Source organism: Theileria annulata, chromosome 2 (genome assembly GCF_000003225.4).
Source record: "Theileria annulata chromosome 2, complete sequence, *** SEQUENCING IN PROGRESS ***".
NCBI classification, from domain to species: Eukaryota; Apicomplexa; class Aconoidasida; order Piroplasmida; family Theileriidae; genus Theileria; species Theileria annulata.
Window position 1 is genome coordinate 578,205 of NC_011099.1, and position 26,821 is coordinate 605,025.

General features: G+C 37.8%; 9 protein-coding genes across 9 annotated transcripts, besides 32 other annotated features; 7 read left to right on the forward strand and 2 right to left on the reverse strand.

The window, feature by feature from the left end:
• The first annotated feature begins 718 nt into the window (after positions 1-718).
• Positions 719-784: a sequence feature (Signal peptide predicted for TA14665 by SignalP 2.0 HMM (Signal peptide probability 0.833, signal anchor probability 0.167) with cleavage site probability 0.353 between residues 22 and 23).
• On the forward strand, positions 719-12,481 carry TA14665 (uncharacterized protein; the record flags this gene model as incomplete). The annotated part of the gene is made up of 1 exon (XM_946917.1): positions 719-12,481. One exon carries the CDS (start codon positions 719-721, stop codon positions 12,479-12,481), a length of 11,763 nt encoding a protein of 3,920 aa, XP_952010.1.
• Positions 737-796: a sequence feature (1 probable transmembrane helix predicted for TA14665 by TMHMM2.0 at aa 7-26).
• A 179-nt stretch (positions 12,482-12,660) lies between the features above and the next one.
• TA14660 (uncharacterized protein) lies at positions 12,661-13,227 on the reverse strand (the record flags this gene model as incomplete). Its single annotated transcript, XM_946918.1, has 2 exons — positions 12,661-12,918; positions 12,973-13,227. The coding sequence occupies 2 exons, from the start codon at positions 13,225-13,227 to the stop codon at positions 12,661-12,663; spliced, it is 513 nt and encodes a 170-aa protein (XP_952011.1).
• Positions 13,228-13,530: 303 nt separating this feature from the next.
• On the forward strand, positions 13,531-15,552 carry TA14655 (uncharacterized protein; the record flags this gene model as incomplete). The annotated part of the gene is made up of 10 exons (XM_946919.1): positions 13,531-13,678; positions 13,737-14,046; positions 14,117-14,288; positions 14,353-14,506; positions 14,536-14,750; positions 14,807-14,928; positions 14,997-15,056; positions 15,092-15,188; positions 15,255-15,374; positions 15,415-15,552. 10 exons carry the CDS (start codon positions 13,531-13,533, stop codon positions 15,550-15,552), a joined length of 1,536 nt encoding a protein of 511 aa, XP_952012.1.
• Positions 13,627-13,678: a sequence feature (12 probable transmembrane helices predicted for TA14655 by TMHMM2.0 at aa 33-51, 82-101, 108-127, 131-148, 155-177, 202-224, 236-258, 278-300, 320-351, 384-403, 447-469 and 484-506).
• Positions 13,737-13,741: a sequence feature (12 probable transmembrane helices predicted for TA14655 by TMHMM2.0 at aa 33-51, 82-101, 108-127, 131-148, 155-177, 202-224, 236-258, 278-300, 320-351, 384-403, 447-469 and 484-506).
• Positions 13,832-13,891: a sequence feature (12 probable transmembrane helices predicted for TA14655 by TMHMM2.0 at aa 33-51, 82-101, 108-127, 131-148, 155-177, 202-224, 236-258, 278-300, 320-351, 384-403, 447-469 and 484-506).
• Positions 13,910-13,969: a sequence feature (12 probable transmembrane helices predicted for TA14655 by TMHMM2.0 at aa 33-51, 82-101, 108-127, 131-148, 155-177, 202-224, 236-258, 278-300, 320-351, 384-403, 447-469 and 484-506).
• Positions 13,979-14,032: a sequence feature (12 probable transmembrane helices predicted for TA14655 by TMHMM2.0 at aa 33-51, 82-101, 108-127, 131-148, 155-177, 202-224, 236-258, 278-300, 320-351, 384-403, 447-469 and 484-506).
• Positions 14,121-14,189: a sequence feature (12 probable transmembrane helices predicted for TA14655 by TMHMM2.0 at aa 33-51, 82-101, 108-127, 131-148, 155-177, 202-224, 236-258, 278-300, 320-351, 384-403, 447-469 and 484-506).
• Positions 14,262-14,288: a sequence feature (12 probable transmembrane helices predicted for TA14655 by TMHMM2.0 at aa 33-51, 82-101, 108-127, 131-148, 155-177, 202-224, 236-258, 278-300, 320-351, 384-403, 447-469 and 484-506).
• Positions 14,353-14,394: a sequence feature (12 probable transmembrane helices predicted for TA14655 by TMHMM2.0 at aa 33-51, 82-101, 108-127, 131-148, 155-177, 202-224, 236-258, 278-300, 320-351, 384-403, 447-469 and 484-506).
• Positions 14,428-14,496: a sequence feature (12 probable transmembrane helices predicted for TA14655 by TMHMM2.0 at aa 33-51, 82-101, 108-127, 131-148, 155-177, 202-224, 236-258, 278-300, 320-351, 384-403, 447-469 and 484-506).
• Positions 14,583-14,651: a sequence feature (12 probable transmembrane helices predicted for TA14655 by TMHMM2.0 at aa 33-51, 82-101, 108-127, 131-148, 155-177, 202-224, 236-258, 278-300, 320-351, 384-403, 447-469 and 484-506).
• Positions 14,709-14,750: a sequence feature (12 probable transmembrane helices predicted for TA14655 by TMHMM2.0 at aa 33-51, 82-101, 108-127, 131-148, 155-177, 202-224, 236-258, 278-300, 320-351, 384-403, 447-469 and 484-506).
• Positions 14,807-14,860: a sequence feature (12 probable transmembrane helices predicted for TA14655 by TMHMM2.0 at aa 33-51, 82-101, 108-127, 131-148, 155-177, 202-224, 236-258, 278-300, 320-351, 384-403, 447-469 and 484-506).
• Positions 15,025-15,056: a sequence feature (12 probable transmembrane helices predicted for TA14655 by TMHMM2.0 at aa 33-51, 82-101, 108-127, 131-148, 155-177, 202-224, 236-258, 278-300, 320-351, 384-403, 447-469 and 484-506).
• Positions 15,092-15,119: a sequence feature (12 probable transmembrane helices predicted for TA14655 by TMHMM2.0 at aa 33-51, 82-101, 108-127, 131-148, 155-177, 202-224, 236-258, 278-300, 320-351, 384-403, 447-469 and 484-506).
• Positions 15,315-15,374: a sequence feature (12 probable transmembrane helices predicted for TA14655 by TMHMM2.0 at aa 33-51, 82-101, 108-127, 131-148, 155-177, 202-224, 236-258, 278-300, 320-351, 384-403, 447-469 and 484-506).
• Positions 15,415-15,423: a sequence feature (12 probable transmembrane helices predicted for TA14655 by TMHMM2.0 at aa 33-51, 82-101, 108-127, 131-148, 155-177, 202-224, 236-258, 278-300, 320-351, 384-403, 447-469 and 484-506).
• Positions 15,466-15,534: a sequence feature (12 probable transmembrane helices predicted for TA14655 by TMHMM2.0 at aa 33-51, 82-101, 108-127, 131-148, 155-177, 202-224, 236-258, 278-300, 320-351, 384-403, 447-469 and 484-506).
• Positions 15,553-16,289: 737 nt separating the features above from the next.
• On the forward strand, positions 16,290-18,730 carry TA14650 (protein transport protein (SEC23 homologue), putative; the record flags this gene model as incomplete). Its single annotated transcript, XM_946920.1, has 2 exons — positions 16,290-16,745; positions 16,862-18,730. The coding sequence occupies 2 exons, from the start codon at positions 16,290-16,292 to the stop codon at positions 18,728-18,730; spliced, it is 2,325 nt and encodes a 774-aa protein (XP_952013.1).
• Positions 18,731-18,965: 235 nt separating this feature from the next.
• TA14645 (Tpr-related protein family member, putative) lies at positions 18,966-20,861 on the forward strand (the record flags this gene model as incomplete). The annotated part of the gene is made up of 1 exon (XM_946921.1): positions 18,966-20,861. The coding sequence occupies one exon, from the start codon at positions 18,966-18,968 to the stop codon at positions 20,859-20,861; it is 1,896 nt and encodes a 631-aa protein (XP_952014.1).
• Positions 19,029-19,097: a sequence feature (10 probable transmembrane helices predicted for TA14645 by TMHMM2.0 at aa 22-44, 153-175, 185-207, 214-236, 256-278, 408-430, 445-467, 522-544, 564-586 and 593-612).
• Positions 19,422-19,490: a sequence feature (10 probable transmembrane helices predicted for TA14645 by TMHMM2.0 at aa 22-44, 153-175, 185-207, 214-236, 256-278, 408-430, 445-467, 522-544, 564-586 and 593-612).
• Positions 19,518-19,586: a sequence feature (10 probable transmembrane helices predicted for TA14645 by TMHMM2.0 at aa 22-44, 153-175, 185-207, 214-236, 256-278, 408-430, 445-467, 522-544, 564-586 and 593-612).
• Positions 19,605-19,673: a sequence feature (10 probable transmembrane helices predicted for TA14645 by TMHMM2.0 at aa 22-44, 153-175, 185-207, 214-236, 256-278, 408-430, 445-467, 522-544, 564-586 and 593-612).
• Positions 19,731-19,799: a sequence feature (10 probable transmembrane helices predicted for TA14645 by TMHMM2.0 at aa 22-44, 153-175, 185-207, 214-236, 256-278, 408-430, 445-467, 522-544, 564-586 and 593-612).
• Positions 20,187-20,255: a sequence feature (10 probable transmembrane helices predicted for TA14645 by TMHMM2.0 at aa 22-44, 153-175, 185-207, 214-236, 256-278, 408-430, 445-467, 522-544, 564-586 and 593-612).
• Positions 20,298-20,366: a sequence feature (10 probable transmembrane helices predicted for TA14645 by TMHMM2.0 at aa 22-44, 153-175, 185-207, 214-236, 256-278, 408-430, 445-467, 522-544, 564-586 and 593-612).
• Positions 20,529-20,597: a sequence feature (10 probable transmembrane helices predicted for TA14645 by TMHMM2.0 at aa 22-44, 153-175, 185-207, 214-236, 256-278, 408-430, 445-467, 522-544, 564-586 and 593-612).
• Positions 20,655-20,723: a sequence feature (10 probable transmembrane helices predicted for TA14645 by TMHMM2.0 at aa 22-44, 153-175, 185-207, 214-236, 256-278, 408-430, 445-467, 522-544, 564-586 and 593-612).
• Positions 20,742-20,801: a sequence feature (10 probable transmembrane helices predicted for TA14645 by TMHMM2.0 at aa 22-44, 153-175, 185-207, 214-236, 256-278, 408-430, 445-467, 522-544, 564-586 and 593-612).
• Positions 20,862-21,198: 337 nt separating the features above from the next.
• Positions 21,199-21,628, forward strand: TA14640 (small nuclear ribonucleoprotein, putative; the record flags this gene model as incomplete). Its single annotated transcript, XM_946922.1, has 2 exons — positions 21,199-21,265; positions 21,447-21,628. 2 exons carry the CDS (start codon positions 21,199-21,201, stop codon positions 21,626-21,628), a joined length of 249 nt encoding a protein of 82 aa, XP_952015.1.
• A 708-nt stretch (positions 21,629-22,336) lies between these two features.
• On the forward strand, positions 22,337-23,506 carry TA14635 (uncharacterized protein; the record flags this gene model as incomplete). The annotated part of the gene is made up of 5 exons (XM_946923.1): positions 22,337-22,457; positions 22,500-22,666; positions 22,789-23,048; positions 23,121-23,341; positions 23,436-23,506. The coding sequence occupies 5 exons, from the start codon at positions 22,337-22,339 to the stop codon at positions 23,504-23,506; spliced, it is 840 nt and encodes a 279-aa protein (XP_952016.1).
• Positions 22,562-22,630: a sequence feature (3 probable transmembrane helices predicted for TA14635 by TMHMM2.0 at aa 62-84, 145-167 and 212-234).
• Positions 22,933-23,001: a sequence feature (3 probable transmembrane helices predicted for TA14635 by TMHMM2.0 at aa 62-84, 145-167 and 212-234).
• Positions 23,206-23,274: a sequence feature (3 probable transmembrane helices predicted for TA14635 by TMHMM2.0 at aa 62-84, 145-167 and 212-234).
• An 81-nt stretch (positions 23,507-23,587) lies between the features above and the next one.
• TA14630 (uncharacterized protein) lies at positions 23,588-24,499 on the reverse strand (the record flags this gene model as incomplete). The annotated part of the gene is made up of 4 exons (XM_946924.1): positions 23,588-23,657; positions 23,765-23,893; positions 23,993-24,182; positions 24,262-24,499. The coding sequence occupies 4 exons, from the start codon at positions 24,497-24,499 to the stop codon at positions 23,588-23,590; spliced, it is 627 nt and encodes a 208-aa protein (XP_952017.1).
• A 274-nt stretch (positions 24,500-24,773) lies between these two features.
• On the forward strand, positions 24,774-26,492 carry TA14625 (calcium-dependent protein kinase, putative; the record flags this gene model as incomplete). Its single annotated transcript, XM_946925.1, has 1 exon — positions 24,774-26,492. The coding sequence occupies one exon, from the start codon at positions 24,774-24,776 to the stop codon at positions 26,490-26,492; it is 1,719 nt and encodes a 572-aa protein (XP_952018.1).
• Positions 26,493-26,821: the final 329 nt, after the last annotated feature.

The window sequence follows — 26,821 nt, forward strand, 5'->3', positions numbered from 1 at the left end:
ATATAATCAAAATAAATAATATTAAAGAAAAATCGAAAATGCATGCAAAAAATTTTGGAAGATATATACAATTTAACTAATGGAATGTGCAATTCGAACTGAATTAACATAAAATAATTAATAATATGGTAAATAAAAACACTTCAAATTGATGAACGTACAACAAATTATTAAAAAATTATAAAACATCGTAAATAGACGTTTAAATAACATTTTAAAAAACAGTTATACAAATGTTTCAATATTACCCTTTTAATGTCCACTTTTCATTTATAAAATTAATATCTTAGTTTTGATGTGTAAAAATGTGTAAGTGACCCAATAAAACTATCGATACAAATGGAACGTCTTCCCAACGTACCAATAAAATAAGACCAGATATGATATTTAGAGTTCATATTTGTGCTTATAGCATAATACGATGAGGACTCGTCAACCCATTGCACGACTACACATTCGGATTATCGATTTAATTATCCCCATAGACATTGTTGTTATTTATTATAATTATTTTGAGTGTATATTTTAATCTATTGTTTTGGCCTCTGATTTCCACACACTTTATAAATCAGTAGCGCATTTTAATACAACAATATGTAATGATGTGTTTTCATAATATTTATAATACCACATGTTGATAGCTAAATAGAACCTTTTATCTTATCTTCTTTTGCGTTTTAACCTTTTGTTTTAATATTTTTATTTAAAAAATAAATAAATGGGCGCATCAAAGTTAGTATCGGCCGTCTTGGTCGTTGCAGCCCTTTTAGTCTTCGGGGCTGCAATGTTCTTCTTTTTTTACAAAACTGATAACAAAGTAGAGCAAGGAGAAACTCCTAAATCTGGAGCAGAATCTCCTGTACCTCCATCAGCTAAAGTTCTTAACGTAGTGACATATTTGTCAAATGAACAATTTAACGCGATGAAGTCAAACCTAGGCGAGTCGTACTTGTTTGATGCTAGATCCAAGTCTAATTCTTATCAATTCAATGGAGTCACAGTTTCAGTTGTTTCAGGCGAATTGCCTGAATATCCCGGATATACGATGTATACTCACACATTTCCTACCGCCTTTAAGGGCATGAAGTTGGTTTTTGACGGCACGAATTCCAACGAATTCTTTGAGGACCCCGTCACTAGACTAACGGCCTATTGGTGGTTTAATTCACTATTATTCTTAACACTTACTACAGAAAAGGCGGGAGATGCGCCGCTAACAAAATATTTTCACTATACAGCCCATTTCGGGCAAGATGCCCTTCGATGGGATAGATTTGATCGCGATCCTAACACACTTTTGGATTACGCGGTGTTAGGCCCAAAATTGGACGAATTGAATACTTCTGCCGGCAATTTTGTGGCCTTGAGCCTCGATGAGTATGTCGAAGCTCAAACAGGATCTTATACAACTGAGACTGATGAAGTAACAGTGAGTTTCACTCTTGCCAGACGCTCATCTTCTCAAACCGGTTTTGTTAAAATGACACACAAACTACCAGCCGCTGCCGCTGCCGCTACAGCTGAACAATCCGGTCCACCAGCATTCAAACCATTTAAATTAAAAAAGCTTTTGGTTTCCGGTACTGAGTTGTCTGACCTGGTATTGACCAGAAAACCTGTTTTGTCTGCTTCAGTCTTTTGGTGGTATAATATACCCTTGGTAGCCGATTTTGAACTCCAAGGGGGTGCCCACGAACATTTAACGTACAGCGTGGACACAAATAAATGGGGGGTTGAGGTTGTTGATAAACTCAGATCCAAGCTCTTTATGCTAAAGAACAAGCTGGGTGATCCTCTCACGCTCGATTTATCTAAGACCGCTGATCGGGACCAAACATACACAGCAAATGGAGTATTGGTCAGAGTAAGTCCAGCGGCTACTTCAGCTACAGGTTATAGAAAGTTTACCCACCGTTTTTCAACTGGTAGTTCCCACTTAGTTGGTTCCTTTTCCTCCCATGGAACCCCCCAATTGGGCCTACCCGTTCTAAGAGTAAACGAGGTTTCAGCCTATTACCTTTCTGATGTACCACTTTTGCTTAAAATGAGCATGTCTAGTTCTGGAGGAATGTCAACCTCATATCTATACTTCTCAAACAATGGTCTTGGATTATGGAAGAAGGTTGTTTTGGACGCAGAGCTGTCGACCACAGCCGCAGTCCTAAAAAAGCTTTCTGAAGATAATACAGCTCTTGCAATGACAGACTCTTATGTATTCGACGCTAGGATGAAGTCAAACTACCTTTCTGCTGGAAAGCTCGTTTCTGTAACGAAGGGTTCAGTTGAGAACTTACAAGGCTTTACCACCTATACTCATTCCCCATCAGTCAGAGGACCTTTCAAATTCGAGAAGTTTACGGTAGCTGGTAAGGATGTACTACCAGAGAGAGATCCACTACCCGGAACTACTGATGCCACTGTGTATTGGTATCTTGATGTACCAATGTTGTTGAAGGTGGCAGGCACTTCTCAACCAGCTGCGCCAGCTGGTCCTCCACCAGAAACACCACCATCACGTTCTGGCGATGAAGAATCTTCATCAGCACCAGCTACAGATCAATCATCAGGAACTCCTGAAAAACAATCTACACCTCCACCAGCCCCCCGAGCTGCACCCGAGTCTGCACGGGGAGAACCCTTTAGTTTTTTCTACTGGTACAATGCTGACACTAAGGTTTGGTCTGCCTTGGAAGAACCTCCAACCACGTCAGAGAAACTAAAGGCCGCTTTGGATAAGGCTCGAGCAACTCTGGGAAAGGTCACCTTAAACCTTGGCCACTCATCAGGAACATTCACATCTGGACCAGTAACTGTTACAGTTTCTGACTCAGCCTCATATGATAACGACCCGCCCACATCTTTCACAAAGCGCGTCCACACACTCTCAGTTCCTTTCCCAGTAAGCTTGGTAAAGCACTACGACTTTGTTCTTGAACTCGGAAACGTAACTGAAGAGAGATACGAGTCAATACAAGCGACCAGAGACCCGGTCGTGCCCGCAAATGTGGTGGTCCAACGCATGGAAGTATATTTCTACGGAGAAGTGCCATTACATTTCTTCGTCTATGGTGTAGAGGGAGCACCTCTGCGTTTTTCAAACTCATTTAAAGGTACTCTCTGGTTTAAATATCTTAAGACTAATGTATCTCTTAAGGACTGTCTGTTGTTGCAAAAGGTGCGCCTGGGTCACACCGCTAAGATGGACGTTTGCAAGGGATCCGGGAAGAATGATCAACTTGTGACATATGACTTGAAGTATTTGGCTACCCCAGGTAGTACTCCAGTCTCTGTTTCTAGGTCAGAGGTCCCAAACTCTGACGGCGTAATGTTGGTTCAACACAAATTGCCCGATAACGTATCACTTAAGTTCTCTGCACTTACTTGTGGCCAGAGAGTACTTACAGGTCTCAACTCAGACGAATTCCACACCGTTATGGTCTACTACAAGGATCAAGTGCCAATGTACGTCAAGGCTAACTCTGACCCCAAGTACTTTGCAATGAGCGGTGACGGTGGTCTGACCAGGCTTTTGCCCCCAGAAGGTGCAACCTCATTCACCGATGAACAAGTTAATACTGCCGTTTCTACTTTGTCTGCCAAAGTCGGCAAAGTGTTTGATGTAGATGTTTCAAAGAAAGAGGGCTACACCTTAGATGCGACTGAGTTTTTAGTTACAAAGAGTGAAGAAGCAGGGTTCGAGAAATATTTACACAAACTTAAATCTTCTGGTGAAGAACAATTATCCTTTACTGTACGAACATTCATGTACCTCGAACGAGATGCAGTGGTATTCTCGACAAGTTTAAAGGTATCTGAATTCGCTGTATTTTACAAAGGAGATTCACCATTATTCCTTCACTTGAAGGTTGATGAAACTAAACCCAGGTTCTATAACTACGTTTATGACAGTGGTCTATGGTTAGATGACGGAGTCCATGAAGTATTTCAAGAAGAAGACCTTTGGGATAGACTTGAATACCTTCAAGAAGGTCTAGGTAATGAGTTTTCACTTGACCTTGCGGAAGACCTTGGTAATAAACTGTTCAACGTCGACGTTGCTGAATTTGACCTGGTTCCAGGGTATAAGAAGTACACTTACAAGCCAGAAGTAATGGATTTTCCCTTCTTGCTAAAGGATTTGTTGCTTTCTGGCTCTCCAGTGAATCTTCCACTCGAAGAAAACCACCTGTTTTCCCTCACTGCATACACATTCAGGAAAAATTATTTGTTCTTCCACGTAGTGTCGCACGACAAGAAGGATTTCTTTTACAAATCAGATTTTGCAGGTGGCTACACCCCCGTGACGTTTGAACGCTACGACGAGGACTCACTAGAACGTGTTTTGTGGGATCTGAAAGCAAAGGTTGCTGACCAGTTATCTCTGGAACTTACCAAAGAAGCTTCATACCCATACCACGAGTTTACTGTAAATGTGGTTTTACAAAACCAGACCAGCTTTGAAGGATATAAGAAGTATTTGCACGATCTGGTTGAAGGGGAAACATCAGTTCCCTTCAAACTATACAGTGTCAAGAATGATGGATATGTTACAAACGTCCCCCTTTTCAATGAATTGGTATACTTTGCATACGTATACATGTATGAAACCACACCATTACTTTTGGAACTACACTCATCGAATAAAGACATGAGTTCCTACCATTACTATTATTTCTCTAACAACCTGGGGAACTGGGAACTCTTGGAGAACCCTTCACTTGGTCAACTTCCCTCCAGTAATTTGAAGGAAGTCTTGAATAGTGCAAGGGATAAGATGTCCAAGACCTTCAAGGTTGACCTGGCGAGGAAGTTCAGCGCCAAACTTCTCACATCACCAACAGAACACTTCCACCTCAACGTCTCAGTTATGGAAGATGTACGCGAGGCCTGGGGTTTCTCCGTCTATAGTCATGTTTACTCTCTTGAGAAAACAGGCAATGTCGAGGATAGGTTGGCTCCAACCGCTGCAAATTTGGGTGCTACAACACTATTAGAGCCATCATCTGATGCTACTTCTCGTTCAGCTGAACAGGAGACTCGGGTGTCAACTCCAGGAAGCCTGGGTCGTGGAGCTGTACCATCAACACTCCCGGAATCTCTTGTTCAGACACTAGAAGGTGCTCCAGCCGCAACAGTGTTGCCAGATCAATCACCTTCACAATCTCAATCAGCTCTACAACCTGAAAGTACCAGGTCCGTCAATGTGGCCGAGCGTGTGTTGAACACGTACCAAACCTTGAAGGCTAATGCTCTTAGAGGAGTTAATGTTATGAGTGCAGCATTGCCAGTTGTTGGAAAGTTCACTTTAGGAGACACACCACTGAGTGGATTCGGCGTAGATACAGTTTTCAAGGCTAATGTATATTGGTGGCTTGACCAAAGCCCCGCCTTTGTCCACCTGTGCAATGGTGTAAATAACAAGTATTACATGAAGAAGGGAGATAAGTGGGCTTTGGCCAAGAAGTCCGATGTTCCTTTGTCAAGAGCAACCGTAGCATCAATGCTCGATGAACTTAAGGATACTTTCGTTAAGCCAGTTGAACTTGACCTTGACAAGAGCAGTTCATATGACTCATATGTGAAATACGTGTCAGAAGGATTTACTCTTCGTGTTGTTCCATCATTCACACTCGAAGGAGGTTTCAGGGGCTTTACTCACTTCTCAGCCACCAACCATGAGAACGTGTTTAAAGTCAACAGGTTAGAGGTCTGGGGTGACGTCGTACTAACGGAACTTCAGGACGGGTTTGTAAGGAGTGCAACAGTTTTCACAGATTCTGATTTACTTCCACTTGTTTTGGAGCTTGAATGGACTAAGTTGAACAATTCCAGTTTTAAAAGCAGGTTTAAGTACTTTAAGTACTCTCAATCAGGATCTTGGGTTGTTCATCAAACCGACAATAACCATTCAAGATTAGTAGAAGCGGTACTTCTAGCCCTACTCAAAGAGGTTAGAGCGCCTTTTTCCAACAGAGTTACTGTGTCATTAGAAAGAAGAGAAAATTACGGTCAGGATGCATCTGCAGTGGTTGTTTCAAAGGATCCTACTACTACTCCTGGTAAGTGGAACGGGTTCCACAAATTAAGTCACGCACTCAATAATCCTGCCGCGAAGATGCTTTTGTTGAAGATGTCAGATAGGCTTGTGAGGGCATATCCCACAGCTACACATGTCAAGAGGGTAGATTCATACTGGTACAAGAATTCCTTGTTATTGGTTAAGGTGACAGAGGCTGCTTCAGCAGAATCTGCTCAAGATACCGTAAAGTACTTTAAGAATGACCATAAAGATGATTTACTTTTACTTGAAGGTGTAGCAGCTGGAGAATTGACTGTTGGAACATACAGCGGTGATAATGTAGCCACACAACCCTCAGCATTACTCACTCAACTCGCTGCCCACTTTAAGGACGAATACTACTTGGATGTTGCAGAGAGAACCTTGGGCAATAAGTCTGACTTCCTCAAGTTGTTACCAGCTTTGTACGTGGTTGACACATCTGTTCCTGCTGGCTACGCGAGGTATAATTTGTACCTTTTGGACCACGTAAAAGGTGTAAAACTAAACAAATTATTGTACCACGGAACTGATTTTAGCACCGGTAACTTTGCACTTCCAGAGGACAATGTATACAGTGTATATGCATTTACACCCGTGGGACACTTTTCACCGTTTTTACTGGAACTCCACGTGCGCACTTCAACCAAACTCGTTTTGTACTATTACCATCTGAACCAGTATGGAAAATGGGTAAAACTTGAAACTGGTGGAAGAAGATTAACACACGAAGAATTTTATAATAAATTGAATGTACTATTTGCGAAGTTGGGTAACGTGACGGTGGTCGATGTGTCGAAGAATGAGGGAACCTATTACGGTTTAACTCGAATGAATGTTACAAAGTTCTCATTCCCCGGAGTCCGTGGATACACAAAATACCTCCATAAGGCGCATGATAACTCAAATTTCACAGTGTCGAAGTTTGTAAACAAAGGTGTGGTATTGCAGAACTTACCAGTCATGAAGGCTAGTCAAGTAGCAGTTTATTTCTCACTCAACAAACCCCTGATGTTGGAGCTTAAGGTTGGGAGAAGGTACAAGTTCTTTTCATCCAATGCCAACGGACAATGGTTTGAAGCAAGACTACCTTCAGGAGACCTGAAGAGCGCACTCGATAGTGTTTATGATGAGCATGCAGATGTGGCAAGGAACACTGCCGACAAGGTATCGTTGCATTTGAACGCTAATTTCACCCGTGATTATGTCCTTTCCGAGGGAAAAGTTGAGGATTTTGAAGGCGCAGTGGCTGTTTTAGAAGAGGAACCCGAGGAACCTGCTGCCCCCAGGGCCCCATCTCGTGTGGATACTGCCGATGCTGACGGTGATGCAAATCTCTCCACTGCATTGTCTTCCGCTGATACAGCTGAAGCTTCACCTTCAGTCGCAAGAGCTTCGGTACCTCCTGCAGATCAAATGGTTAAAACCCATGTTCTTAACCCACTTTTGTATTTGGACAACGACAAACTCGCCTACAGCTACTCTTCATACGGTAAAACAGTGTTTGTGAACAGACGTGACGATTTGTTCCATGGCTATAACGTAACAACCCATAAATTCTCCGAGAACGCACCCTTTTCACTGAGGAAGCTTGTGTTTTTGGGAAGAGAGTTTGACTTGGGCTTGGATAATCTAAAGTTCCTCTCAGCAACACTATTTTCATTCTCCTTCAAGCCGTTGGTTCTCAAATTAGTTCAGCTCGATGGTACTGAAAGGTTCTTTTCATTTACATTCCTAACTCAGACTTGGACAGCCCTCCAGGTTTCCGATCTAGAAAAAGACCTCGATGATCTAAATTATAAGGAGAATAAACTGCTGATGCTTGATTTGGCCAAAGATTCAAATTATGAAGCTGGTGGTCAGGAATTAAATGCCTCTAAAACTGCTTTCACTGACGGGTTTTCGAAGCATACCACCCAGTCTAAGAGATCATTTGATGCAAGGAAAAGATTGAAGGCCAAACGTGATGCCAAGCTTCAAGAAAAATTAAAAACCAAAGAGAAGTATCGCCTTGATTCAGAACAGAAGAAGAGAAGGCTAGATTCTTTGAAGGTGAAATTAGCTGATTCCAAGGCTAGACTGGATTCACTATTATCTTTATGGGTCAAGTCTGATGAGCCTAAAGCCAAGCTCTTTAAAGCCTTTTATGAAAAAGAAGTTGCTGTTGCTGCTCTTGAGAAAGAAGTGAAACTAGCAGAGGCTGAATATGAAGAAGCTCTTTCAACTGACTCCAGAGAAACGGGTGATAAGAATAGAGTTTTGGCTGCTAAGAAACAACAGTTAGATGCTAAGAAAGGTGAACTGGAAAAGGCTAAAGTAGCAGCCGCCGACTCACTCCATACATTTCCCGAACCAACTTCTGCTGATAAGGAAGTGAAAACTAAACTCTCAGAGGCAGTTACTGCTGCAAAGGCTCTACAGGAACATGTAAAACCATCAACATTAGTTGACGCCGCCGTCTCAGCAGCCAAAGCTTTAAAAAGAGAAGAACAAGCAACCAAATTGGCAGATTTAGTTTTGGCAGCAAATAAACTAACTTCTCTAAAGTCAGATGATAAAGTGGCCGAATTGGCATCTGCTCTGACTACACTCAAAGATTTAGTACTCGCTCTTAAAGAAAAGTCTGAATCCGGCCCGAAATTTGATGCAGTTAATACTTATGCGGCAGAGTTAAAGCAAGCAGTTTCATCTGTTACTTCACTTGCTGACAAAGTAGATGGCAGCAATTTCGGTGGTTTAATGACAGCCGTAAAAAAATTGAAAACTTCTGTTTTAGAGAGTTCCAAGTTAACTGAGGCATATGACGCCGCTGTTAAATTTAAGTTTTTATGTGAGGGTTCGGAAAAACTCAAAGAGGCTAACGCTGTTCTAACCAAGTTACCACCAACTGTTGACTCTCTATTAGCTTTGGAATCCTCCGGAAGCCTTTCATCCAGTTCTCCAGACGAAGCCAAACTCGCCAAAGCAACTACCCTTCTTTCTAATCTAAAAGAAGCAGTTAAGGATAAGCTTGATGTAGTTGATTCTGTTTCTCTTGTTAAGGGCGAATTTGATAAATTCAAATCTGATTTTGCTTACGACACCAGTGACAAGTTCACCGCTGCTTTGGCTGCATTTGATAAGCTTCAACTATATCTTTCTCTTGCACTTAAGTTGAAAGAGTTTGTGAATGAGGGGGGTGATTCTGAGTTAGAGAAATTGTTAAATGAATGTAACAACGCAACTGCAATGGATCTAAAGGTTACAAACGACCTTTCAGCCAAACTTAAGGAAGCTTTGTCTCTTGCAGCAAAACTTAAGACTTTAGATGAAGCGTTTAAAACAGCTGTTGATCCCGAATCGTCTGCCGATCAGTCGACTTCAACCAAATTGAAGAAATTATCTGATACATCTAACGCCTTTTCTGAATCTCTAAAGACAGAGGCCTTGAAAAAGGTGGAATCTGCTCTTGGAGAGGTTGAAAAATCAAAGGAAGTAGAGTCTGCTCTCCTATTACTTGAAGAGGCTGCAAAAGTTGCTTCCTCTGTCAAGGAAATGGTAGACGCCCTTGAACAAGATGAAAGTAAAACGTCGTTAGAAGACAAACAAGCCTTTGTTTTAAAACTCAAACAAGGTTTAAATGGCTTTGAAAAGCTCTGGAAAGCGTATGAAGCAGCTAAGAAAAACGCAAAAGAGAGTCTTGATGATAATACCGACAAGCTGAAAAAAGCTTATGATGCATCCAAAGCACTCTATGATAAAATAGTTGAAGCTCTTAAATCAGCAGAGGGTTCCGATAAAGAAAACAAACTGAATGAAGTTCTAGATACTTTCAAACAGAAGAAAGCTGATCTTAAGGCCGATGATGTTAGTGCTGGAGCTAAGAAACAAGTTACTGATAAGAAAACTGAACTAACCGATACACTCAAGACTTCCTTGAAAGAAGGTTGTAACGGCGCCAAAAAGCTATATGAAAAACATTTAGTGTTACTAGCAGAAGCACAGAAATCGTACGACACTGCATTCAAACGTTATGACCTGTACGACATGACAGTTCATGTTTCTGACGACGAGGACGATGGCACCCCAGAATCATCAGTTTTGTTCGGTTTTGGAGGCCTGAGACTTGGCGGAAAAAATCTGAGCTCAGCCGGTTTACCCGTGGGAAATTTCTTGCACACATTTAATGCCTACTTTGCTAATTGTTCAGAACTACCTCTTATGGTACAGCTAAAGTATTCTGATTCTGAAGATGCCGATGAACCTGTAGTTGATAAAATGAAAAGGCCACCACCAGCTAGTCTATTACTCAACGCCGAGTTACCTTCAACTGCCACAGTACCAGCTTCTCAACGACAAGCACAAGCTGACACTGGGGCCGCTGGTACTGGAGCTCCCACCTTCACAAACGCAGTTGAACGAGTTTCTTCTCTGTTGAGAACCGGATTGGTGGAAGTTACCCCTAAGGTATCGATGGAGAGTGCACAGGTTGTTCCCCCAGCAACACCCGCTTCGGGTTCTGACTCAAGATCTGGTTCTGACGCTGAACAGCTACCCCCTCCTCCCCGTCAACCTGAACCTTTTTCATACCCAGGACACTTTTTTGTTCTCGATTTAGATCTCACCTGGAAACCATTTGTACCAGAGGCAAAAGGTTCTCTAAGACATAAACTGTTGGAGCTTAAAGAGTTACACGCTTTGGATGTTAACCTGGATCTTGCTAATGTTTCAGCTAGAAGAATGACCACTTACGCCCTAAAGACCCTCAACTTTAGTGTCAGGAGAGTTTTATACTCTTCAGGCTATAAGTTAACAAGAGATTCATCTAAGCTACAGGGGTCTGAGGCTCCAACACAACCACACTTGGTTGACTTATCGGACTATGACCAGAGTGTCAAATTCTTCCCACCCCTAGACTTCAAATGGTTTGTACATCAAATGGTTCCAAGTGTGCCAGCTGATTCCACTAAAACATCTGATCCACTACCCCAGTTCAACCTACAGGCATTATCGCTTAACGGCTCCAGACTATCCCTGGGAGAAGATGCATCTGAAGCCCTTCTTGGTTCAGTGAACTCAGTTTCAGCACTCGTAAACGGCAATGGAACTCCTCTGATGTTGCTGGCCTATAAGCCTGTTTCAAATGGTAACTTAGTACAGCACAAGTACGTTTCTTTGTCACTCAAAGGAGATAAATATGTCGTCGACGATTCTATGGCCAATTTTTCCAATTTGTTGTATAATTTGGAGCACTCTGACTTCGCTTGGACCACCGATGCTACCTTTATGATGTTTACGGATGCAATGCAACAACGGTTGAATCTGCTCAACGCACAATTAGAGCCGTCTTACGTTGTCAACTTAAATGCCACAAAGAATTACAAGAGAGGTAACGTAGTGGTCAGTGTTGAGTCTTCAGAGGCCTTTGACGTGAAATACCTCTCATTCACTCCAGGGCTTTTAGTTGAAGCGGCAGCTGAAGGTGGAGAGTCATCTGCAATGCCTTCCACTGTCCCCGCATTCACCCTCGAAAAGGTGTTTTCCGGAGATACAAAATTCAAAGGGCTCACGTTGCCCTTTAGGAACGTATTACATGTATCAGTTTTTGAATACAAATTTTTGCGCCCTTTGAAGGAAAGCTCACCCAAAGAATATAGTTTTTTCCCTCTACTCCTAGAGTTATCCCACCGTAACGAAGCCAACAGGTTGGAAAATTTCTACTTCAGATACTTGTCGGGAGACAAATTTGAGCTTTGTTTCAAGACGAAGCTGAGACTTACTGCCGCAGAGGTGGCCGACGTCGTTAAATTTGTCGCCCACGAAAACTTGAGGCGTGGAAACTTCACACTCTCTACCCTCAGTTTGGACTTCTGGGTCAAGAGCACATTCTACACCCCGAGACACTTCGTCACAGTGGAAAAGTTGGAGAAAGTGCAGGCAGCCCTTGCTCCCGGCGCACCCGAGGGCACCCTGCCATCCCTTACAAACGCTCATCTACCAGATGGGTACAATGTTTACAAATACACATTACATCAAAATGACACCCCCTATACTGTTGTATCATTATTCTTCTGGAACCACTGGAAGTTTTCACCAAACAAGCATACATTTAAAGAATTTTATCTATACGTAAGAGCCAGAGATAATTTGGCCGATCTATTGGCCCTGGTTACACCAGGTGCCTCGGGCGCTGCTGCCACCTATGAATGGTACAGTCTAGCTACCCCAACTCCTGTTGCCGTGCTTACCGGCGAGGTTGTAAGTCCAACTTCTTCCGAACATAAGAATAAGTTGGACCAACTTCTAGCAACTGTCACTGCTAATGTTGATTTCTGGCTTCAACCTGAACAATTACTTTGGGCATTCTTCACAACTCAACTCACAGCTAAGTTGTCACCCGTCGGTAATGTTCAGGGATTCCCAGTGACTGCAACTCCTAATTGACTCTAATTGGATATTGTATTTATATATATTCCCCTAATTGTTCAAAAATTTCTTTTTATAACTTATACACATCGTACAGTGCTACACAGCTGGCAGAAAGCAACACACAACTGAAACATACTATAATTTTCTCTAGATTTACATATACACATTATATACTAAGTTTATCTTCTATATACTTATTTATTAGAATATTGATCGATTTCTTCCTGAGTTAGGAACCGTTTGGCCGGGAGTTTCCCTAGGGCTCGCTCTTGCCCATACTCACTCCACCGACCGTAGTAAAGGTTACCGGCCTGCTGACCGACTAGGTAACCAAAATATGAACTAAAAGGCGTTACTAGCACCTTAGTCTTTATAGAATGATACCTCAACGAATACAGTGTCAATACTGAAGAACCCAAAAATCCAACCAGGCTAAACACCTTCGCTGAAACCTAAAACAAGAGTATATTACAAGACGAATGTTTAAGGAATAAAGAAAATTTTACCTGTTTACTGACAGACTTTTGTCTCTTGAGCAGAATATCAGTGATGTAATCAGGATCATCGGAGTACTTTTTAGATAAAACCGACTGGAGTTCAAGTCGATCGTTTTTGGTGTAATTGAATCTGACTGGGTTTGGGGTGAGAAGAAGGCCGAGTTTCTCCATCAATGTCAGTTCTCGAGTGCCGGTCGAGTACAAATTCTCACAAATTGTAACATCAGAAGGAACTACAACAGACGATAATTTTGTCTTTTCCATTCCTTAACAAATTTATAATTTGGCTTAAAATGTAGAGGTTAGAATTCACGTAAACTCCATAAATTCGGCAAAAATGTAAGAAAAGTATTAAAATTTAAAAAATGAGTATACATGAAAATTCTAAAAAAATTCTACATTTAAATAAAGAAAGCAATTTTAAAATAAAGCAGAAATCGACTTTAATTATGGTTAATATGGTTTATTGGAGAATTATGTATGACTGTACTCCCCATGGGACAACGGTTTACACATTGGAAAAGGTGAGTTGACATTATTAAAATAATTAGATAAAATGAGTAAAAAATGCAGATAAATTATTTTTCTATGTGTAGAGTCGGCTTTGAGCTGTTTGTGCTCAAATTTGTGTCGATGTGGTTTTTAAGGCTATACCAGTTTAAGTACATTTTCAAGCAATTGTTTTTTGCGTTGTTAAACTTCGCAATATTTGCAGGTAAATTTTAAAAGTTAGACCATATTTTATTGTATTCCACGATTTTAACCATTTTCAGGGTTTAAAATTAAAGAATTGAAGGTTACACAACTATCTTTACTACCGTATGTTCAATGTTTACTCCTTCCTCTCACCCTATCTTCAATTGACAATTTCATGCTACAAAATTTTTTACCGCTTATTTTAATTTCAACATTTCATTGTTTCTGGATTCGGCTGAATATTTCAAACCTGAATTCTCCCATTTTTATCGTTTTATCTTTATTCACAGTCCTGAGGCTATTCATTTCAATCCCAAATTTCGGACTGTTTTTCCTCATTTTAACTCAATGTGTAACATATCTAATCATTCAACTCACCCAGAAAAGGTTTCTCAATATTATTATAATAGTTACCATATTATTACCTGTAGACAATATTAATGTGTTTATATTTTAGGTATATCTTCTCTTTGTATGTATTGTTTTCCCAAGCCATTGTATTTTTAACCTCAATTGTCTTTACTAAATTCAATTCAATCCTCGATTTCAACAAGTTTCACGTCTTCACCAGAAACGTGGTATTCAGAAATAACATCGAAGCACTTTTCATCAATCTTTTTTATCATATTGTAATGACTTAGTTGTTTACTTATGTTAGTTATTAGTTATATACCAGTATAAATTGTGTTTTAGGTGATATTTCTATTAAGTATATTTGTGATATTATATCTACTGTCGATGGAACAGGGGGATAAATTTAGAATAATGAATACCTCCTTTTGTTCTCTAGTGTTTTTACATTCTGTATTCAAATTGCTCCATTTTCTCATTATGTATAAAGATAATGGTATGTTTAAGCTTTTATTAATGTCATAGGGTTGACGAATTTTAATGTATTGTTATCGTATATCTTGGAGTATAACTCCATAATTTTTATACTCTTTTGTATTCTTACAACCGTGATAATATTCATGGCAATCGGTCTTAATTTAAAGTATTCAAACGATGTTTACAGATCAAAGCCTAAAATCAGAAAATGGCTTCATCTTTTAATTGTACTATTTTGTTATTACTCCTTTTTTCTACACCTGGTACTTTTTAAATATTTAAGTATAATTAAGTGTTTAATGGATTAATTTGCCTTTAGGAGATTTTATTGGCATTAATATTTGCCATACTCATAGTTCTTTTTGTGTTTATAGAACTACTGAGAATTAATAATCTACTATTTGATCCCATCGCAGAATTCTTCACAAACATATATAAATCGTATTTCTTACATTAGTTTTATATTTTACCACTAGCTAACTAGCAACACCTCGATTAATAAGATTTAGTCTCGGACATGATGATGAGGTACACAAGTTTGAAGTTTCGACAATAACAATGTTATCTGGGTATTTTATCAATTAAATAATATAAATCTATGTAGAATACTGATTCCTATATTATTTGAACTCAAAAGTGATAAATTTGATTGGGCCAGAGCTTCTCTAGGCATAGCCACAATAGGCATTGGAGACTCTATGGTATTTTTAATCAATTCTAATAGTTTCTACAAATTATTATTCCGGACAGTTGTATAATATAAATAGGCATCGGTGGTGGGTTCTAAGTATGAGGGTAATCGGTATAATAACAAGTCGTTACAAGGACTTGTGTCATTCTTCCTCTCATGTTTTTTTTCCTTAGTTTTAACATCTTTCATCCAACACGTATGACCTTACAACACAAAATTATTTAATTTTTTTATAGGGATTCCTGGATAATTTTAAAAAATTGTTTTATGTTTCGCTATTCTCTTCTGTCTTTGAGGTACTTTATTACACATTCAATTATTTACGTAACTGGGGCTATAATGTGGTTTTAGTATTTGTCGATAGAAGAGGATAATATTTCTGTGCCATTGTTTGCAATTTTGCTGTACAGATTGTAATTTAATATTTTAAACACACTATATAGTAATGTAGTATTGTATAATAAATAGGAATCATCAATCATAATCATAGATAGGAGTTGTAAATAATAAATAAAGGTGTAAATTATACAAATGAGAAGTAATAATGTGAAAAATATAAGAAATAAAAATATAACGTCAAAATATATAAAAAGGTAATAATGTGTAGTAGAATCACAAATGTATTTTACAGCCACGAATGTAAATATAATGTAAATGATTAATAAAATCAAAATAAAAGAAATATAAGAAGTTGATAGGCGAAAATTGTACACACTTGATGAAAATAATATAAGTGGGGTTGTGTAAAGAATGTAAATTAATAATTTCATAAAGTTCGTATGTTTTATCATTTCCTGTGGGTTTAAAAAGGTGTATAATTTTGAATAATTTCAGTTTAGCCTGAAATTTATCCACCACAAAGATTTTAAATTCATATTTATTACGCTTTTTACCCATATCCTTATACTGAACCTTTATTTCACATATTGTTTCATCTCATTTGTTAATATACCGTGGTTTATTTCAGAAAGTATTCTCAGTTATTTGTCAATTTTAATGTTTTCATAAATTATTATTTTAAGTCAATTTATCTTAATAAGGTGAACGAATTTTATATTTTAACTGAATTGGAGAATTTGTTAAATGTAATAAATAGGACGGTGTACAAGAAATGGACTTTGCGGATCTAGAGTCTACTACAGGTTTGAGGTTTAGTTGGGTGGTCTGGCCCTGCTCTCACGAGGACGCAGAGAAGGCGGAGGTGCCAGTAGGCTGCCTTTTCACTCCTCTGAAACAGCCAGATGAAGAGTCTCAAAAAGTTCCTCTGGTGGAGTATATCCCAATAAGGCACAAGCAGAGCGGAATATTCCTGAACCCGTACTGTAACATAGATTTCAACACCAAGAAGTGGATGTGCCCAATCACTAAAATTTATAGTCCATTCCCCCAGTTTTACGCAGAGAACATCAGCCCACAAAACCTGCCAATGGAACTCACAAATCTAACCATGGAGTACATCATACCGCCGAACGTAACTGGTGGCTGTTTCCCACCAACATTTATCTTTTTAGTTGACGTTTGTATTCCACAGGAGGAGCTTGATCAACTTAAGGATTCGCTACAACAAGTAACTAGACAACATTATATTATATATTTATAAACAAATTATAACATAGTATAATATCTAAATTATTTATAAAATGCAATTATGTAGTGTATATATGGAGGTATAATTTGGTACAGGTATTGAGTATGTTGCCGGGTGAATTTAATATTGGGTTCATAACATTTGGCTCAGTTATAAAGGTACACGACCTGAGCGACAGCGAGATTCCCAGGTGTTTTGTACTTAGAGGAGGAGCAGAGCACACGACGGAATATGTTAAGCGAGTGCTGAACATAGCTCAGAATAACCGCTTCGTCCAGCCTCTGAGCGCTTGCGAGTTTGTAATCAATGACTTTTTGGAGCACCTAATCCCAGACTCCTGGCCAGTGCCTAATAACAGCAGACCTAACAGATGTACAGGAAGCGCATTGAGTGTGGGTCTGAGTTTGTTGGAATGTTTTGCCCAGGGGAAGGGAGGTCGAGTGATGATGTTTCTAGGTGGAGCATGTACTCACGGTCCAGGAAAAATAGTGGAAACAAGCCTTTCAGAGTCAATTAGGCATCACCTGGACCTTCAAAAGGAAAGCCACAACGCAAGGCTGGTTAAGGACGCACAAAAATATTACTCAGGACAGGCGAATTTGGCGGCAGGAAATGGCCACGCCATTGACATTTTCGCATGTTCGCTAGACCAATCGGGACTCTTTGAGATGAAGGTGTGTTGCGATAAGACGGGTGGGGTCATGGTCATGTCAGACTCATTTAGCATGAGTGTGTTTAAGGACTCTCTGAAGTCAGTATTTAAGCGAGATGGTGAGGGTAACATGGTAGGGGGATACAACGCACGCCTGACTGTGTTTACTTCTCCTGAGTTGAAGGTTTGTGGGATCGTAGGAGGATGTCATTCTCTGAAGAAAAAGGCTACAAACGTCTCTGAAAACTTAATTGGAGAAGGAGGCACGAACGAGTGGAACCTGGGAGCTTTGGACCGCCAGTCAACCTTGGCAGTTTTCTTCGACATTGATAGCGGAAACAATAGCGTATTAACAAACGCAATGAACGCAGTTGGCCTAAATGTGGGGGCAGTAAGTATGAAGAACACGACTAACGTGAATAAGGACGCAAACTCACTGTCTGGACGTCAGTCTTTTGTCCAGTTTCAAACCGTTTATTTCCACCCTGACGGGACAAAAAGACTAAGAGTCACTTCATTCTCTTGTAAATATGGACAACCAAACCTCTCAGATTTATCAAATGCCTTTGATCAGGAAGCTGCCGCAGTATTAATGGCCCGCTACGCCTTGTATAAAATTAGCACTGAGGATCCTCTCAATGTTCTCCGCTGGCTTGATAAGAAGTTAATTAGCCTAGTCGGCCGTTTTGCAGATTACCAGAAGAATGACGTTAACTCGTTCCGTTTATCAAGTCAATTCTCCATTTACCCTCAGTTCATGTATCATCTGAGAAGGTCACACTTTTTGCAAACTTTCAATGCTTCACCTGATGAAACAGCTTTCTATCGCACTATTTTGTGTAGGGAAAACGTCATAAACTCGTTAATAATGATACAGCCTGCCCTTTTGGAATATTCCTTTGAAAGTCAAACGCCCCAGCCTGTTTTATTAGATGCAGTTTCTCTGAAGAAAAACGTCATACTCTTGCTTGATACCTTCTTCCAACTTGTCATTTGGTATGGAGAAACCATACATCAATGGCGCGAACAAGGATTTCAGGATGATCCTAATTACGCACACTTTAAGCAATTGTTACAGGCTCCTTCGGATGATGCCAGGCACATTTTAGATGAGCGTTTCCCAACTCCCAAGTTCATTTTATGTAATCAGGGTGGTAGTCAGGCTCGGTTTTTGCTTGCAAAGGTTAATCCTAGCACTACTTACACTTCGGGTTTGCAGGAGTTTGACGGCTCAACTGCCATAATTAACACTGACGACGTTAGTCTCAAGACATTTATGGAGCATTTGATAAAACTGGTTGTACAATCTTAAGAATATTTTCCATGATACGTGTTATATACTATACAATATTGTAACTAATGTACCAATAGCTTTCTAGTATAGTTTAATGTTTGTTCTGATGGATAATGTGATTTTAAGTAATATTTCTGTAATAGTAATTTAAAAATGCATCAATTAAAGACACCAATTATGGACACATAAGGAACAGAAAGACAGCTAACCCACTGCTAATCTATATACTAGTATCAATCACTTGTCGCAATAAATGGAGCCAAATCAGTGTCCTCACTGTACTAATGGTCAGGCTGCACCAGGTAGTGAGGACTGTCCATTACTTATGTCAGCCTATATTCTTGCTGGTCTAGCAATGATGCTTAACATTAGGCTTTCATATAGTTCTGCTCCATATGCACTCATTAGGTTTAAATTGCCTGAAAACCTATTCAGTGTTTTTGTGAGAAGAATGGCTAGTGCACTTGAACTATGGTGTTTACCAAGTATGCTACTGGGTAACTTCATGGAATATGGTCTCAAAGGATACTATCAAACACAAAACTACACATCAGACTTCGGCATCGGAGGTGGTAATCTCAAAGACAAAGAATTCGGCATCACAACCGGCTACAAAGTCAGCGGCGGCGAGAGCAAAAAAGTCGAAATCATCTTTACCAATATCCCTAACATCGACACCCTCGTACCTGCTAGACTACTCAAGTTCACATGGATCATATTTCCATCCATAGTTGCTCAATGGTTAAACTTCCTCACATATGTAATTTTATTTTTTGTTTATGTTATTGGTGGTGACCAAGGTCATCTAACTTTATTTTACTTTGTAATAGCAATATCTGGCTTTGTGTTCGGTATCAATATGGTATTGGTGTATGCTGCTGATTGGAATTATACCCCTGTCTATATTGTTGGTGAAAATACATTTCCTATTGTAACCTCATTCATGCACTATATATCAACACTCATATTTGGTAATCGGAGGAAATGGAATTCTGACTTCATACTAGTCTTGATTGACATATGGGTAGCAATCATTATATCCTTTGTAGCAGCTGCAGTATGGACTGCAGCCTATGGCTACTATCTTGATACTCAAAAAGAAAATGTTATTACATTTCATAGGGGTAATACTAAGGCTGCTGGTCCTACTGATCTCAGTGATATTACTATCGATAGTATCACCATAACTGACACCAAGGGTAAGCCAACTGCTACTTATAATCAGGGTGGTCCTGCTCCTCCAGATGCTCCAACTCTTATCATTACAAAGGATGGTCAGACTACTGCTACTACTCCTGCTACTTTTACTAAGCAAGAGGCTACTCCTCCTGCTGGTACTCCGAATAGTATTATTCTTAAATATACTAGGCCGGGTACTAAGGGTAGTGCTATTACTATTACAGGTAAACCTGATATTGTTCCTTTTGGTCATATATTTACTGAAAAGTTTGATACCAGTACAGTTCGCTGGCAAATAATTTCTCCTACACTCATGGTTATTGTAGGTATGGGTTTAGTTTATGCTATTTATCCGGGTATCGCACCTGGTATGATTGTGCCATTCTATCTCATTGATAAGATTGAGATGGTTCTCCTGATAGCTACATTCTTTCCACCAGTGATCGTAGCCCTTCTTAACAGAGGAACATTTGGTGAATCTACCAAAGCTTATTCACCTAAAAACGAATATCAAGCACATAAATTTGGCGAATATGAACAAGGTTTTGGTGGCTGGAGATCATACATAAAACACAAACCCAATCAGAACTATACAGACTGCGACACCTCTGAACCTAAAACTCCTGATATTCATAATTGGTTCTGGCACTTCTTTGACATCCTTATAGTTATCAAAATTTCTCTCGCTGCTATTTTTATATACTCTTTGCATTATAGAGATTCCGACATATCTAGATCTATCATTAATCAACCAAAAATGTCCACAGCACTCTCCATTGTATTTTATATGTGTCATGAAATTCTTCTGGCATTAGGATTTGCTGGTGTTATTGGTAATAATGGAGGTACATATGTTGTGCTACCAGCGCAATACATAGGAGCGCTATTTATGATATTTTTGGCATTTTATTCAGAGGGATACATTATAGAATATAAAAGCCACGATCCTGCTCATTTGCCCACTGACTGAATGTTGTATTTATATGGATACCACCAATTGAACCCTGATTTTTTTATTATGGTAAAGTTTAATGTTTGTTCTGATGGATACTGTGAATTTAAGTAATATTTCTGTAATATATAATAAACCAGATACAATCTATAATAGCACATGATAAAACACAACAAACAATATAATGGTTTATTCATATAATATATTATTTGTTTGCGCTATTATTAATATTTGTTTTTATTAATATATTTCTATAGTAATTTCATTATTTTCCTCAAAATAAAAATAACAATATTAATACATTTAATAAAAGTAATATAGTTAATATAACAACTGAAATAGATTACTAATAATAATGGCTGGAGATTCCAAACCTTCTGGAAACGCAGACTTACGTAGATTTATGGAAAAAAGACTTGATGGTATTTTTTACTATATTTTCATCAATTAACGTTATTTATTTAGTTTTACTCCTTTTCTCATAACCAATTATTTACATCACTTTTTTTAGTAATATATATTTGCTGATTATATTTATTATAATAAATAAAATACATTTAAATAAGCAAACAACATATAATAATAATAAATAACTTAAAATAGTTCATTTAAACGGATCGCGACATGTTGTTGGAGTTTTGAGGGGATATGACACATTTATGAACATTGTGCTCGATAACGCCCTTGAAGTTGTCGGAGAGGAGCAAGTTGATCTCGGGGTCGTAGTAGTACGGGGAAATTCTATACTATACTGGGAATGCCTAGATAGAGTTAATACTAGATAAAATTTTTAACCACAATTTTTAATTTTATATCGATTTAATTATATCATCATTATTATATTTGTGTAATAATTTGTTAAATAACCTTAAAATATTAGTGCAAGGTGTAATTGTGATTTGAATAATTGATGTCAAACACATTAAAATTTGTGTCGCATCATATAAACAAAAGAAGTATCAAATATCAATAACAACATATAAAAATGTTGTAAATTGGTTATAAAATAATAATATTATAATAATCATGATTCCCCATATGTAGAATGTTGAATGATTATTATTTCGATTAATTAATAATAAACTGTTAACATAACACGATAATATTATTAATTAATTGTTCATTGTTCATTAGTCTGAAATAATTAATCCTCTGTCATTTCACTATGTCTAATCAGAATTTATCTGAAGCCGAAAAAAAATTTCTAGGTTTCTACCTACATTAATACTATTTATTCCAATTCCCCTTTATTCCATTAAACTCTATTGCATAATCAATCGTCATTGTTTTATTAATCGGTTATTTAGCCTTCGATTGGTCGAAATCTCAGGAATGGCAAACCTATTTCTCAAATTTATATCCTACCCCTGATGCTTCTAAAGTCCCTAAATTCAAAAGAACATGGTTCAGAAGGAATGTTGTAAGTTTTTAAACTAATTGCCCACTTTTTGATTATTTAAATAGTTTTTATAAAATAATATTCAAATTCTGAAATGTTAATTTTTTACCAGGATTCTACATTGAGTCTTGAATCTACTGTCGGAAATGTTGCCACTCAAAACACTCAAACCAAAACTGAGCAACCCAAAGAAACAACACCCAAAGAAACTAAATGTATGCCCACATACATTAAATAGATGATAATAAATGATTTAGGGCCAAAATTGGGATTGTTTGACAGACTCAAGAACAGGCCAAATATCTCTCTACTCCAGGAACTCCTTCTGAGACTTGAACTTGTCCTCTTACTTGGCTACGTTTTTTCTACTGTAGTGGTATTAACATCAAGGTTCAAAACTCCAGGCTCCGATAACCTTCTCAAAGTAGGAATTTACTTAGTTGCATTTTAAAATTACTAAGAGTTAAACATTTTGTTATTTCTAACACTTAAGATATTTATACATTTATATTTACAACTTATCCCACAATTTAACGTATGTTATAGAATTGTGAAACTGTATCGAAGTCATTTTCATTATTATATCTATTGGTTGGATTACTGCGCGAGAAGGGGAAACCACAGTTTAATTCAGCCTGGTTCTCAGCACTTTCCAATGACAACAGAGCCCACTACCTAATGTACGGCTTATTCTTCGTTCGGTATCCAACCAAATTCGTGTACACTTTACCCCAACTAGTTACCGCATTACTGCTGCTATCGTCAATGTACAAGTCTTTTCCATCTGTATTCCCAACCCTAATGAGGTACGGTTCATATTGATGCATAATCTTTCCACAATTAGCAATTAAAAGTTAGAATATTGATAATTACTGCAGGACGAACAAAGTCAAAGAATTGTTAATGAAAGTGGAGAACAATAAATATCTTGTTTATAAATTCAGAGCCTATCTCGAATGCTCTCTGGTGCCGTATTTGGCCCTTTGCCTGTTCACAGGAAGGACCAACATGGTCCCACTATTCCTGTACTTCTCTTTCTTGAGAATGAAAGTCCACTCGAACGATGTCTACCTACTCAATAACTTCAAGACATTACACAGTACTGCTATAAAAACTATTAATTAGGCTTCAAACACTAGAATAAAAATTTATATAGTTAATACAGTATAATTAACATATTAATGAATTTATAGTGACTGTATCGAATTATCTTAGTCGCCCCGGTGTGCCGCCAAAATTAAGGAGTTTATACCAAAAAGTATAAATTTAGTTATATAAAATTACAATTTCCGATTTATTCTGTGATAAATATGTGTATAGGTGGCGAAAGGATTAGAATTTTACTTCACGGGTCGTCGTAATTGACGTGTTTATTCTTCTGTAACTGTTCAATTGCCGTCAATAATTCAACATTCCTGCACACATTTTAATATAATAATTCGAATACATTTTAATATAGTAATTAGAGTACACTACTTAACTAGAAATTCTAAATTAAAGAATTTAGATAAATTTATAGTACTTGTGGTTGTAGTCTTGAGTATTTTGATATAATGATCGGAGCTTGTTGGCGGTTTCAATTTGTGACAGTTTACGCCTCTTATTCACTTCCTCCAACATTCCATCCAATTTATTCTTTTCTTTCTCCAACCTGATAAATTATATATCAACATTTCTCGAATTTTTAATAAAATGATTGAAAAGAATCTTAGTGATACTGAGAACAAAAATAACTAAAGTAGGAAGAAACCTAAGCTTAAGAAGTGTCAGCGAATCGAGATAATTTAGCCAACAAGACTCTTTATAACGGTCCATAAGCTCAAGATTTATTAAGGAATCCTGAGAATATTCCATCAGCATCTTCAAATGGTTCATTTTAGCCTTCAAATCCTTATCGTCGCCCAAACCATCATACTTAGTAAAGTCCATACCATCACCATCTGTAAGAATAATTATGACGAATTGAAAAAAATAAGAATAAAAATATGTTAGGTAAAAATAACTAAATGAAATTGGAACCATTTAAAATATTGCGATTCTCAACAATTTTATGTGTAAAGTCCGACAAATAGTTAGCCAAGAGCTCAGATTCCGAACAATTACGCTCCTCCAAAATCAACTTCATTTCATCTGCGATAAGATCATTGACCTTTGGAGCAAGCTCCACGGAAACAGTGTCGACAAAAGGTAAGCTGTCGACCAAATCATAATTTTTGTTATTCTTGTAGAGCTGGTCCTTAATTAACTTATCATTCATTAACTGAAATTAATTTATTAAATATTAATTAAATTTGATAAAATAAAATAAATTTTAAAAAGTAAATTTTTCGAGTAAATTGGGTAAAAACGGTTAAAATAATAAGATCGGAGCATTATTTTATATTTTATTTTTTATTTTTTGATTTCCAAGTTAATTTTTATTTTAAATCAAAATTGTAAAAATCTAACTAAAAGGAAAATAATAGTACCATAAATTATGTTAAGGGAGTATAATGCCAAAATTTAGAATCCTAAAATTCTAGTTATTCAAAATGGGTAACTGTTGCCGTCGGATAGACTCAACAGATTTTGATACTCACAAACACGCCAACAATAATGTTAACAAAAAAAATAGAAACAGTTTAAACAACGAAGAGGCAAACTCCACAGTAAACAGAAATATTATCGCTAATGAGTCGGAATATATCGTTCCTGATATCTCCGATATTTTTTATAAAAATTTGTCATATCCTTCCAAAGGGATTTTTACACTCTATTTAACCCACCAACTCGATCAAAACAACACCAATAACGATGTAAATAATACCCCGAACGGTATTGACGTACCTTGTAATAAAGGAGTGTTCAGAAATGTGTATAACTACCCTAGAATACGTGATATAGTACTAAGTAAAGATGTATGGAGAAGCCGTATAATCTATACCAATAAGCTTACAAATGTGTATACAATAGGTACAAACGCTATAGGATACGGAATTTGTGGTTCAGTAAATCACTGTGTTAATAAGCGAACACAGAAGGTATACGCCCTCAAGTCTCTTAGCACATTGGCCAATTCCAAGAGGAAGATGACAAGCGTATTTAACGAGCTGAGCATATTCACACAGTTGGACCACCCTAACATCGCGTTCATGCATGAAGCATATGATGATAATACAATCTGCCATATTGTTATGGAATATTGTTCAGGTAACGAACTGTACGATAGACTAGATACATATAAAAGGTTTAGTGAATCTTACGCTATCAAAATGACTTTCCAAATGCTCCTTACACTTAATTATTTACACTCCAACGGGATCTGTCACCGTGACTTAAAATTGGAAAACTGGGTTTTTTACAACCAGGAAATTGACTCCTTATTGAAGATGATCGACTTTGGGTTTGCAAGAGTCTTCGAAAAGGGAATCCCAATGGGCGGAATGCACGGCACTGTATATTACGTAGATCCGGAAGTTATCGATGGGTGTTATAACGAAAAGTGCGACATCTGGTCCACTGGAGTAATAGTATACATGATGTTATCAGGGTCACCGCCATTCAATTCAGGAAGTGACAAAGAAATTCTGTGGAAAATTAAGAAGGGGAATTTGAAATTTGAGGGCGTTAGATGGAACTCAGTTTCTGAGCTGGGAAAAGAGTTCATTAGATTTCTACTAAATCGCAACGGAAACGAACGCCCGTCAGCTAGAGAAGCTTTAAAGCACCAATGGCTAGCAAATGAGTATAATAAATATTCTAATTTTACAGTCCCAAAAGAGTTGTTATATCAGATAATAAGATATAGTGGAGAAACCCCGCTTCACCGTGCGGTGATAGCGCTAAGTGTAATGGAATCAGATCGAAATTGTCCTAAGGAGGTATATCGATCCTTTTTCTCAATAAACACATCGAAATCAGGGACCATATCGTTCAGCGAATTCTACAATGTCATGTCAACACAGTTGTCCCTCTCGGAAGAAGATTGTACATTAGTATTCAGACTCATAGGGTTCAGAAACACTCCGGAACTAAACTACACAGAGTTCGTCTCCGCAGTGATAGAACACTATGGAACCCTAGACATTAACATGTTATCGTTGGTGTATAAAAAGTTGGACGTGAATGGCAGAGGAGTGGTGGATTTGGAGAGTTTTAAGGAGGTTATCGGTCCATATTTTGGAAACGTGAGTTCAGATGAAATGTTTATGTCTACTGATTTAAATAATGATGGTGTAATAGATTTCTCAGAGGTAAGAAGAACCAAATGACATCGGGGTTATCAACCCCGGTATACTTATATAGTTAGGAATATTTTAACTATAGAGTCTCTAGCTATTTAAATAATTTGTCTACTAGTTTAAACTAATTCATATCATGGCGTAGTTTTGTGAATGTCTAATGAATGTAAATTACCCTAAGGAAAGGGGAAATTTAACCCCTTAATATTTAATGTAATCTTCTATAATATATTAATATTCAATTATAAGCTAATATATATTTTTGAGGCAATTTTTGAGCAAATTTTATACCAATTTGAGGAATTTTAATGGTGATTCTGTCTCCACTAACTGTGTACTTAAGTAACAGTATAATGGGG